A 13,599-nucleotide genomic window follows, 5' to 3' on the forward strand; every position below is an offset into this window, starting at 1 on the left:
ACATTTCTGTACATATTTCTAATTAATCTAAAGATTTTACCTTTCACATTGCCAGTCCAAAGTTTATACATCAAACTTGTTCTATTGATGCAATCAAATGCAGCTTTAAGTTCAACGAAACAACTTAATAGTCTTCCCTTATATAAAGACAAATATTAGTGACCAGTGTATCTAACACAAATATATTGTGCTTGAATGTGTTAATAGAGTTCATAAATTAAAAAGGTTATCAAATTAATGTATCGAAACGCCAAAGTGTTTCGTTTCTAAAGCAATTGTACAATAAAACACCCTAAAGTTTCCACTTACATTGAAATGGCGCCACCCTCCACTGTAGCAGACACCTGTCAGGAACATCTCACGGTGGATCATGCACGTGTCACCAGCCACAGACACGCTGAAAGCCACACATTGGGTTTCCGTAGAACACTGCACACCACACGCGGCAACGCTATATATGCCTTCAATGACGGTAGCATTTGTAGGGGAGATGAACTGAGTGCACTCAGAATACGCTTTACTAGAAATAATCCTCGTTTCATCACCAGCAATAATTTTGAAATGAAGGAACAAGGTGACAATAGCCAACATGTGTAAGGCTGCCATATCTCTTACAGGAATAACTCTGTTAGTCTTCCACTTGCCATATAAACATTAGCGTTGATCGATCAACAATTACGCACTGAAGAAAACATTTGATATGCTTAAATGACAATATGATAACGCCCTCAACCTAAAAGTACCTTAATGGCATTAGTTAGCGTATAATCTGAAAAACACGCTTCTGAGATGAACTGCCAATTACTGGCAAACAAGACTAGTGAAGCTATAAAGCATCCCCGTGCAAAAAGGAATATCAAACGATTATGTTTGGATTTGTTTTATAAAATTGAAAGGTTTCCTTTTATCTCCCGATTCACTGGCTTGATAAATATATCCTCCTTGTATTCAGCTATGTCTGGTATTGTGGAATGCAGGAACCAAAGGTTGGGTCTGCTGGAGCATTGGTGAGGAAGCTGACTGTTGGAAAGTTGAATCCATTAGTCTTGCCATACAGCTGCAGCCTTGTGGAGAGTGTTCTGTCTGAATTTGTATGAACAGGACAAGTTGGTCAAACTGGTATCCTTAATTTCTACTTCAGGTGGGTATATCAGTTGAGGTAGATTGTGTGATTGACCAACCAAATATTAACCGAATTCATAACGACTATAAGCCTGAAGCGTAAGTCAAACTTGCCTTCTGCTGACTTAGCCAATGCGAGCAACAATTATAGTTCATATTTATTACTTCAAAGGATCACTGAAACTGACACTGATCTTCTGCGTAGGATAACAAATAAAAAGGAAATATCCTGTGCATACTAAGAAAGCCAGATTGTCAGTTATCATAAACAATTCAGTAAACGTTCAATCAGTGATGACGTCAGTTCTCGTCATGGGCTGAAGAAATGTTTGGATCTGAGCTTGTGGAATTCGAGCAAACTCATCCTGCAATGTACACCTGGCGAAATGTCTGTAACTGCGACAGAGGTTGAGGGATTGACGTTAAGGTGACCTATCTGCCAAGTTCATCCTATAAATTATCTGTACTGACTCTCCAGCTACCAGGCGTGTTTGAAGGCACTCCTTCTCTATACGGCCATGAATCGTGACATGACATTTGTATCCATGAAGCACACTGCCGTCAATAACATTTTACGAAAATATACTTTGTTTCAAATAAGCGGTATTACTATATACTTTTTCCCCAGATTGTTCTTTCTTTCTCTCTAATCCCGCGAAAATGTGGGTCTACATATCTAACGTATATTTAATGTAGTAGAAAATTACGCAAAGTACTTTATCGAACCTGGAGAGACAAAATGATTATTACTCAAACAGAAGGTTTAATAGACACGCGCCTGATAACTTCGTTGTCAAATTGTGAAAGTGAAAAGAACACTTTCATATATGTAACGCATCTTATATTTGGGATTACACTTTCTCAGTTATCTACAGATTCTAGTATATTTGTTGGTTTGCGTCACAAATAAATGGCAGGAGTCTAGACCGTCCTGGTATGGCAGGAGAGCAGACCGCCGCCCTGGTATGGCGGGAGTTCAGACCGCCGTGGTGTTATGGCATGGGTGCAGACCGCCGCCGTGCTATGGCAGGAGCGCAGACCGCCGCCGTGCTATGGCGGGAATGCAGACCGCGGCCGTGGTATGGCAAGAGAGAGTGAGTCTAGTTTTACGCCGCTTTTAGCAATATTCCAGCAATATCACGGAAGGGAGTGAGTGAGTGAGTTAAGAATTTAAGTCACATCGGCAGTATTTCAGCCATATCGTGACTGCATCAAGTTATAAATTAATAACAATTACAGGGAAAGTATAAAAACCTGTCAACGAAGGACAGTAAACAACTAGACTATCACAGATACAAACTTAAAACTAGTAATTAAATCTAAACTATATTAACTATACATGAATATACAACATAAAAACAGGCTATAGATTGCCAATAACTGTAGGTAGATCACCATACTAGGGACATCACGGCGGGGAATAGGGCTTCACACATTGTACCCATGTGGGGAATCGAACCTGATTCTTAGGCGTGACATGCGAACGCTTTTACCACTAGGCTACCCCACCGACCCTGGTAGGGCAGGAGTGCAGCCCGCCGGGATAGGGCAGGAGTGCAGACCGCCGTGGTAGTGCAGGAATGCCTCATGCTGTGTCATTACAACAGTTCCATTGTGTTGCGGTGTGTCCAAGGTTACCATAACAAATTGCTCAGGGTTTCGATTTATGTCATAACTGATCAATGTGATGAAACCAAGACACTAAGCACATTCCATCTACTGGCACCATTGATTTGGTTATGTGTGTGTCAATATACATCAGCTCGTATTTGGTCAGCCATTATAAATGTATCGCAATCAATGAGTTTTTACTTGGATTAACTGGCTTACCAACAACACCGCAACTCTCGATGTATGTGTAAATTATTAACGCAAAAATAGTATGTAACTTCACTGTTAACAAGATCCCAACGTAGTGTACTGAGTAAGCTTCGTTGTGGCACTTTGCCGCTTGAGATAGAACTAGGCAGGTATACCCGCCCGAAAACGCCTTGAGATAGAACTAGGCAGGTATACCCGCCCGAAACGCCTTGAGATAGAACTAGGCAGGTATACCCGCCCGAAAACACCTTGAGATAGAACTAGGCAGGTATACCCGCCCGAAAACACCTTGAGATAGAACTAGGCAGGTATACCCGCCCGAAACGCCTTGAGATAGAACTAGGCAGGTATACCCGCCCGAAAACGCCTTTAGAAGATAGGATTTGTAAATTTTAGTGCAGCAAATCTGTTGAAGATGAGGTACACTTTCTCGCGGAGTGCGACTTTTATTCAGATATCAGATATAATTTATGGCAGAATAGCTCCCCTATTAATCCTCTATTTGCAGAAATGTCTCCTAAAGCTCAATCTATATTCTTATTACGTAATGAAAGATTTGTGAAGCCTAATAACACAAATGCACAATAGACGAAAACACGCGCTTTAGTCCTGAACAATGATTATCAGTGTGTATATTAATATTTTAATGTTTTAGTCTTGTATTAATACGTTCCACATTTCCATGTGGATTTTAAGTAGTTATCGTGTCTCACAGGCCGTAGGGCCGGGTGGTCTACATTTTTTATTGTGAATTTGTATGTGATTTTAACATGTTAATTGCATACCACGGCACACGTTAATAAACTATTTTTCTTTTTCCTGTTCTTCTTCTGTAAAAACTGCATCTCATTTCAGCTCGTGCCCCTTTGTCTCCATAAAGCGCTCTTAACAAATATCTTTTAACTTACACTATTCACCAAACCATAACATTGACTTCGATAGGACCCTTTGATTACGAAAGGGAATGTCAGCCGGCTGTTGTACAATCGATCAAGGGGTCATTTATAAGTTTTACTATATTCCAAAGGATGAAGAACTGGATTATTGCAATTCGTCGTGCTGACTGGACTCCATCACAATGTTCTCGCATGTGCAACAAGTATTATTTCTGATAGGTTTTATTTTGAGTGACACATGTACTTGTTGATGGTTCAATTCGTTAACGAACAATAGTAAAACAATGTAACCGTGCAGAAGAATAAATTAGTCAGTCGATCAGTTCAAATGAAGACGTTGACAAGTAGTTGAAAAAGTGAAATAAGTGAAGTTGAAATTATTGATCAGAGAGAGATGTTAAAACAATGGACTTGGCACTACCGCACGTTTAGTTAGTTGAACTCCTGCCAATTATGTTTTGATAAAAATAACCTGTTAGAAATATCGAAGTTATATTGACTTTTTCTACAATGTATATTTTTAAAGTTAGCGCATTTACTCATTTTACAGATTTTCGGTCGATTACGAAACATTTGTAGTTTTATCTCTGATCACATGAACAACTATAAAACATCTCATTAATTGTTTGGGGACAACTTCTCTGTAAAAACCAGCATCCGAGTATTTACAATGTCAGCGTAAACCAATCTCATTATAGCGAGAGTAAACACTGCTGTTATACACAGCTGAAAACATACACTAGATTTAAGAATCCGCTTCTGTGATTATCTAAATAAAACTGGAAAAAGAGCTTTAGGACAAATAACTTTGATTAACATTAATTTGGTGGCAGGTTAAGGTAAATATTTTGGTATTTGAGAATCTTGTACGTATATTTGAAATATTGAATTATATATTTTAATTGTTGCTTGCTTCACCAACAAAAAACATCAAATGATGTGGATTGTATTCCATTTTTTTTCCTTCACGAAAGAAAATAGGGTCACTGCATCCAAGATGGTTGATCGAGAAAAGCGACTTTAGGAAAGACATGAATGTCAATAGTGACCAAGCTGCAACTGCCTTACAGTCTCTTTCTGGTGTAATTAAAGACATAGCATCTCACAAAATTCTGCTTAACCTAAAGAATAGTGAATCACAAAAATATAGTCAGTCCACATCACGTAAAATGGCATACTGAATTTTGTTTTTTTTATTCCATTATAAGTCTCAGATGAAATACATATGATATAAAAGACAATATATCGCCTTGGGCGATCAGAAGTGGTGCCAGTTTGTTGTAGACGACCTCGCAAGTCATACACAGTACGACGGCTGCATCCGATTGCTCTTGCGACGTCAATAACTGATCTCCCGCTTGCAACATGCCAACGGCACGTTCACGTTGCACATTTGACAATCGTGGCATTTCAAGTACCGTTAGAACTGTGGTTTAAAAGTGTTTTAATTCTTGAGGCCAATGCAAATACGTGCATATGAAGAAAACTTCGATGCGAAGATCACGTGATCGACTGCACGTGCAAAACCTGATTTGGCACTAACATCATTTGCACGACGAATGGATGGGTTTGAGTGGGTTTTGCTAACGTTTTTCTAGAGTCGAAAGATAGGGATCCCATTTCGGATACATAGATGTATCATCAGAGAAAAAGTATTCATTATTTTTCAAATTATATTTTGTGAAGTTTCTTTTTTGACTCAGTATATAACATCAATGGTGTTTTGTAAGCTTATAACAAATATATAGATACATAAGATATCATTAACGTTTCTGTAGAGGGCATATAACATTGGAGGGATAAGGTTGAATAGTGTGAATGCAGTGAGTGGGGTCTGGAAATATCAGCTGATATTATAAGTAGAGTTCAATGCTTAGTACATCGTAAGGTATATAAATGTTTCCACTTCCTTATAAAGGGATCTAAGCTATTGTCTTTCCTAGCTATATATTTTTCGGTTGTATATATATCTTTTAATAACTTAAGAAATCCCTCAAGGGAAAGTGCTTGTTGTTTTATACTTGAAACATAAATGAATCTTTTGGCAAGAAGTATAATATGATTGTTTGAGCACACTCCAAACATGATAGTGAATTTTGTAAATGTGACAATACTCTGGAGGTGGGTATTTAGAAATTGTTCTACATTTTGCTAAAAGTTGTTAACTAAATCACACTAAACAAATACATGCAATATGTCTTCTTAGGTAGTTTTACAAAAAGTACAAGTATCATTATCAACTAGCTTCATCCTCAATAGTTCTTTCTTTGTATAGATTATTCTGTAAATAAATCTGTACTGAAAATCTAACAGCTTACAATCATTTGTACATTTCCTGTAATATCTGAATACATCACTCCACCTTATATCATGCTGAAAGACAGTATTCCAATACTCTAGTACTTTAGGGGTATTGTTGTTCAATTTATCATAGAATATCCTTGAACTTTTAACATTTGAGATCATATCTTGGTAAACTCTATTAATGTTTAATTGATTTAAGCAGAGAGGTCCGTTTCCTACAAGTTGTCTCCAGTTCACTGGACTGTTATTTAACAAATGATGATAATCTAAGATGGTTCCTCTTATTTTGTACCTGTGTTTTACATCTTCAAAACTGAGAAATCCTTTTTCATTACTAATATCGCTGACATAAGGTATACCGCAATTAAACCGATTTCTTATCATGTATGAAAATTTAAAGAAATGATTTAACCAAAGTGTCTGAGCCAAGATTTGGTCTAAGTCATCGCTGTCAAAGGTGTGTTTTTTATAAAATATTCTCCAAGCAGATAAATCATCTCTCCAATAAGGATTATCATTGCCAGATAAGCAATCAACAGCATTAGAACCTAGAAAGTACAGATGACTTAAGGGAAAGATGTTATTAAAACTTGAAGTTTTCCTTAAGTGACATTTCAATGATGATAATTTCGAAGCATTGATGAAACATTCAATCATTCTGAGGCTTCCATCCTCGTAAGTTCTAATGATATTAGACCTTTTAATCTTATCATTTTTATTATTCCATATGAATCTATAGATTATTTTATTGAGTTCATCGATGAATGTTTTTGGCGCGTTAGGGAGTGCTGAGGAAATATGTACTAGAGTAGAGATTGCTAAAGTTTTGATAACAGTGATTTTCCCGATTAGGGTCAAGTTTCTTCTTCGCCAACTAGCAAATAATCTATTAATATGTTCTATTAATATGTTTTTGTGTTAATTACCCAAATGTCTTTAAGAGAAGCATTAAATGTAACAGTTATTCCTAATGAAACTAGAGATTTTTGTGGGGTTACATCTTCTTTTTATTCTCGAGTACAACGTTTCAGGGCTTGTTCTGGCCCCATCATCAGGTAAAACTGAACAGTAACTGTTAACTCTGGCCGTGACGTCACAATGCTTATGACGTCACAATGCTATGACGACGCAATACATGTGGTGGTCAATAGATACAGATGACATGGCTAATAGAATACATGTTATTATGAACATATAAGATGTCGTTTACTGCAAAATTAATGGATCAATTTAGAACTGTGCAGATACTTATACAAAATTGTTGATTGATTTAGAAATTTTAGAAACGTTGTACTCGAGAATAAAAAGAAGATGTAACCCAGAAAAAATCTCTATGTTCATCAAATATCATCTTCTAAAATGCCAATCAAGCATATAGTTATTCCTAAGATTTCAAAGTCTCCAATGTGCCAGTCAAGATAAAAGTCATTGGCTAAAGTTATAATACTACCTGTCATTGAGCCTATCCGGATAGCTTTTGTCTTGTTTACGTTCATTTTGAGTCCTGACATTTGATAGAATCTATTCAGTGTTTCAATTGCAACATTGGGACTTGTTTCGGATCCATCTAGATATAGCTGTGGATCATCCGCATATTGTCCAAGTTTCTGTTCTGTATCAGTGTTATGCCCTTTATATCAGGATTCGACCTTATCATAATAACTAATAGGAATTTTCTGTCTCTATTTGGTTTAGGTAAACAAGTAATAATTCCCATGTTCATTGTAATAGTTAATTCACTATTTGTAAAGGTTTCTTTTATAAATCTATAAACCAAAGGGCTTAAATCTCTCCAACAGAACTTAAAGAATTCAATAGGGTAGCTATCCATTCCTGGGCTTTTATCATTCTTCATGGATAAAACAGCCTTATTAATTTCTTCTAAGCTAATTTCTTTTTCCAAATTACGACAGTATTCAGGTAGATATCTAACACGATTATTATTGTAAAGAGGACATACTTATGTAATGTGGAATTGATCTTCTTGTTCAGTCACACAGGAACTTGAGTGACACACATAAGGAAGAGAGTTTTTTATGGATGTCAACTTCTTTATTATGAGGAACACAACGTTTCGAAGTATATGCTTACTCCTTCATCAGGTGAATGAAAGGAAGAGGCAGAAAGCATATATATGTACATGTAATGACAACAAAAGTAATATGACAACAAAGATGCAAGTTAAACAATGGAACATTTGGAAGTCTGTACTACCAGTTAATTAGTACTGAATGGACGTCAACACTCAACTGTTACTTAGCGCTGAAAAGAAGCCAACACGTAACAGTTATATAGTGTATGAACAGTAGACAGCTAAAGCCAGGATTAACTGATAGGGAATAGCACTAATAGATAAACACAATGGAGATTGTCAAAATTGAGGCTTGAACGTGCAAATCGAAACCAAAGCAAAATAATTAGCAATAAGTACCGACAACAATCAACAATTATCAAAACAATAAGTCCCCGGCGCTGGGCTGGTGGGTTCCCTCGTCGCGTTTCATGGCTGGCTGGTGTCTTCTGATGTCTATGGCTTCTTGCAGTTTTCTGATAACTCACTTTCAAATAGTCCCAATTTGTTCTGTTCTACATGAAGATCTTTAGCTGACCACACCCCACAAAGTCACAAAATTCTAGATTACAAACACGAGACTGTCCATGGATTTGCTGGTTATTATTGTGAGTAAGCTTCAGAGCATTCTCACTGAGTTGGTTATACATAGTCTTGGGGTTGGAGAATAACTGGATGTTCATCTTTATGTTCATAAAGACTTTTCTCTTCGACTAGTACGCGTCTATAGCAATCACACGAGAAACCCGAGAAGATCGGGGTAAGAATTGGTCATCATCATCCCATGCTTGTCGTAAGAGGTGACTAACGGGATCCGGTGGTCAGGCTCGCATACTAGGTTGAAATGTTATCGTTTCCCAATTGCGTAGATCGATGCTGATACGGTCGATCACTGAATTATCTGGTCCAAGCTTGATTATATGCTGAACGCCGCCTTATAGCTGGAACATTGCTGGGTTGCTGAAGACCAATTCTACCCGAATTTTACATATACAATTATTGTGACAATTATCGTGCCACATTTTATTGGATTCAGAACTGAATGTGTTATACACATATTTTATTCATGAAATATTAACATGACATGAATATGGATTAGCACAACAAGCCAAGGGCTTAGAACGGCAACAGAACTGACTGTGACTGCAAAATGTCCACTGCTTGTGTGTACCATGTTAAAACACCGCTGTCATTACTTATATTACTTCAATCATTTACCACTCAAATATGAATTTTGTATAAATGGATTTTGAATACAGATCGATAATTTCAAGTTGTGTCACTCACCTGCCATACGAGCAGATTGGGACTTTAGAGTTATTTGGGTTTTTTAATTTCGACATTACAGCTTGTACATGATGATGTGGTGAACACAATGATGAGTTGCCATAACCCTGTGTGGAAGTTGGCTGTCCAGTTGCACTGAAAAATCCGGATTTTTCTACAATCACTTGACAAGAGTACTGAACATACCTTCAAAATACACTTGGTCTTTGAATCATAACGTCTGAGAGAAGTCGTATGAACCCATCCACTTTTGAATAAAATAAATTCTTCCAAAGAACGGAATGTGCGCGGGCTGGTGCCACTGCAAGGCTCCGGTGTAACGATGAGGTTAGTGTACAGATCGCCGTATTGTAGATCTGGCCATTATGTCCAACATCAGCCCATCGATTGCTAATTGTGGATGTGTCGTCCTTCAAACGAAGGGAGAGATGATTAGGTTTCTTTTCTTAGAGAAGTTTGTCTGTGGTGGACAGACACTTCTAGTTTGTAGTCATCGGTATTTTGAAGATCGCACAGCGTGACGCATGTGGTCTCGACTTAGGCAAGTGATTTTGTATTATAAATTCATCTGTTCATCCAGCAGGGAATGGGTACCCGTTGGGATAAATCATATGACTGTTAATCTTCTAGCGCCTCACAGGCAGCTTAGGGTATCCGGGGTAATAATTTGTTTGCGCCATGAGCATGCCCAAGTGCGTGGGAAACAGACGCTTTATAAATAGTCATTACTATTATTAAAAATAACGAAATACATATGACAGTTATGAACTTGTTTTGGTTATTTACGGTGTCCTCTTCGCAGTCGCTAAACATTTAAGAGAGAAATAGACACCCCCGACTGTAAAACAAGAAGAAATAATTATAGCAAAGTTGCTGGCGGAAAAAAACTAAGTAACTGAGTCGCCAGCTGACAGCATAGCCACGTTTGAAGAAATTATTTACTGATGCAATTCGAAACATCAGATGGACCTAGCCGTGATCCGTTGGTATGGTTTCATTTCCCAGCAACGGTTACAGGATTGTCAGAAAAGAATCTCTTTGGCAGAAAAACTTGAAAGTCGTCGGAAAATACACATTCTGGAACACTGGTCTTTTGGAACTCCTCACAATATTTAGGAGATAAACGTACTGTGTGGGAAAATCAGAGGTATATTACGGCATTATAATAGCTCTAAATTTGTGTGTTTGGGCATCGTGTTCCGAACTGTTTTTCATGTTTTTGGCAATATCCAGCAAATATAATATAAATCAAATTTTGGGGACGGGTTTTTTGCAAGTGAGTGTATAACGATTAACTTTGTGCGAGTTTATATCACTACATCCTAATCGAAGTCACCAGTGCATAATGAGACAGAATCTGCTTCCAAAATTTGGATCATAGGCAATTTTAATACCTGGATTGTGTGAGATTATCTGTGAAAGATTTAGGAGATTGTATTTGTTTATATCGTCTGGTAAAAGGTTCCAAAGTTCTACAGCGGTTGGTAAGAAAGAGTTACTGTATAAGGTTGTTCTTGAAGAAACGTTTTGTAAATTTGTTTAATTTCTCAAATCATAGGAAATATTAGCAGAGACGGGTTTTGGAACCATATTACATAAATGGCTAGGTGCTTTATTGTGTATCATTTTATGAAAAATGTTTAACTTTGGTATACGTCTTCTTTCAGGTAGAGGTCGGAGATCAGTTTCTTCATACAATTAATTATGGCTGGTACCGCGTGTTGCCCCAAATATAGTTCTCAAAGCATCAAGTTGTAATTTTTCTAACTTGTTTTTATGATTTTGTTTTTTCGGGATTAAACTTAACTTGCCAATTTTTAGCCCATTGTGATATTCTTTCTAAATCGTCGTTTAAGCACATAGCTGATACACTTGGATCATCTATAACAACATAAAGTGACGTATCATCAGCAAATAGTCTAACATTGCAGTCTATACCATCTACAAGATCATTAATGTATATCTGAAATAATATCGCAGAATACAGCCCTTACCTCCTTACCCTTATCAAGTGAACTTGAAATAAAATCATATAAATCTATTAACTGATAACTAGTCGAATCTCCAAGGGTGAAACCAGATTGCATCTTACTTATGATATCGTTATATTTGAAGAAATTATAAACATATTTATGTACACATTGTTTAAATACCCGGATACTTTTGATACACAACTTGTCAGTGCTACAGGTCTATATTTACTACAGTCATCAATATTATCTTTCTTGTGGATTGGAATTACTGATGCTTGTTTCCATATTTCAGGGAAGGTAGAGGTCAGAAGGGATTGGTTGAAAATCTTCATGAGGGGATATGACAAATTATTTGCATTTAGTTTAAGACATCGATTCCCTATACCATCAGGCACGGTTGCCTTTCTGTTGTTGAGGGAAAGGAGAATATCTATAATGTCTGCTAGGTTTAATTCTATAGAGGATAAACAGTTTTCATTTATCATATTAGGAATAGGGGGAGAGCGTTCCGGGTCTTCAACAGAGGCTTTGGCGATGAAAAAAATCATTTAATACGTTTGCTATAGCTATTGGAACATCATAGATTATATTTTGATGCGAGATCGGTAGAAAACTTGTCATTTTATGTTTTTTATTCAAATAAGTTTTTATCAAGTGCCACCAAGTCTTATTATCACAATGTTCATTGATAATGCCGTCTAATTTAAAAAAAAGATTTTCCTTTGCCCTTCTGACTGTTGATACAACACAATTCCGTAATTTTCTAAAAGCTTCTCAATCAGATTGAAGATTACGTTGTTTTGCAAGCTTGTGTTTACGATTTCGTTTGCGTATCTAACTACGTATTTCGGCATTCATCCATGGCTTATCTTTACTTCTAACCGTTACAGTTTTATTCGGAATACATTTTTCCATAACATCTAAGAGAAATTTACTAATTCTCATAACTAATAAATCAAATATCAGGAATGTTAAGAAGAGTTTCCCAATTTTAGCTATGCAAATATGAATTCAAATGGTCTATGTTAAGTAGTGAATAATTGTATATCTTCCTTGTGAAACTTGTGTCAAAAGGTTTGGATCTTTTAAGGCTAACAAACACAGGACAATGGTCAAACAGGGTCAAGTACACCCGAATAACAAACATTATCATGATTACTAACAAAGATTAAATCTATCAGTGTACGCGAGTGTACTGTTATCCGAGTAGGGTCAGTGATAAGTCCATAGTTTGCTTGTAAGCACTCTAATCGCCGTTTATAATTACTGAAATAATCAACATTAAAAGCACCTGCCACAGCTATATCTAAATCATTACCTATTGACATACTAAGGATACACATTTAAAGTATCAAGTAATACTGACACAATGTGATTTGTGCAGACAAAACCAACAACAAACAAAACAGACAAATAACTGTAATAACCGCTGCGTGTATGGAAGGTGTTCGTTATATAATAAGTCACTGTACACAATATTACACCGAAGTTGTGGGAATCTTCGTTTCAGTCAATACACGCGGACACTAAAGGGTGAAGTTCACGAAGGGTCAGGGTCAAATGCATAACAAAAATGTCATTTTTATCAGCCAATCACAGCGGAGGTAGTGTCAACCGTTCCCGAGGGAGCCAATCAGCACCTACACAACACTGTTGACAAAACAAAAGCACGTGTTTCTACCACAACACAGGTGTCAATACTGTGGTGCCTATTTGTCGTTCTCGTCCCCACTATCTTCCATGTCGGTGAACTCCACTGATCTCTGTACACCCTGAGAAAGTTCCATGCGGATTCTGTGTCTGAGGGACTCGATCAGCTTATCAGAGTTTCCTCACATCAGAAGCGATCCTAGATCTCTCCTTAGTGAGATCATCATTTATGAACACCTTTGTTTGCCGCGGCCCACCTGACTAAATAATACACGTTCCCTTTGTCTTTCCTTTTCTTTAACACCTTCTCAATATCCCATGGCATCTCGTCTCGCCTCGCTGTAATTCTTCTTCGCCAAAGCGCCCCTTTAAGAGCTCATTGTGGAAATCGTTCAAAGTATAAAGTGGCAGCCTTTGACGACGATAACGTGCTGCTATTTTAAATAACTCTTCCGTCCAGCGCAAGTTGTGTTCT

At 37.2% G+C, this 13,599-nt stretch overlaps 1 protein-coding gene across 1 annotated transcript in view; it reads right to left on the bottom strand.

The window, feature by feature from the left end:
* LOC124273820 (fibrinogen-like protein 1) overlaps nucleotides 1-632 on the bottom strand; it is a 39,135-nt gene extending 38,503 nt beyond the window's left edge. Inside the window, exon 1 of the mRNA XM_046709132.1 lies at nucleotides 310-632. Within this exon, the coding sequence (XP_046565088.1) occupies nucleotides 310-606 (297 nt within the window). The 5' untranslated portion in view covers nucleotides 607-632. The remainder of the gene's footprint in view (nucleotides 1-309) is intronic.
* Between the last annotated feature and the right edge of the window lie 12,967 nt (nucleotides 633-13,599).

Source organism: Haliotis rubra, unplaced genomic scaffold (genome assembly GCF_003918875.1).
Source record: "Haliotis rubra isolate DU_JTF1 unplaced genomic scaffold, ASM391887v1 Scf1038, whole genome shotgun sequence".
Taxonomy (NCBI): domain Eukaryota; kingdom Metazoa; phylum Mollusca; class Gastropoda; order Lepetellida; family Haliotidae; genus Haliotis; species Haliotis rubra.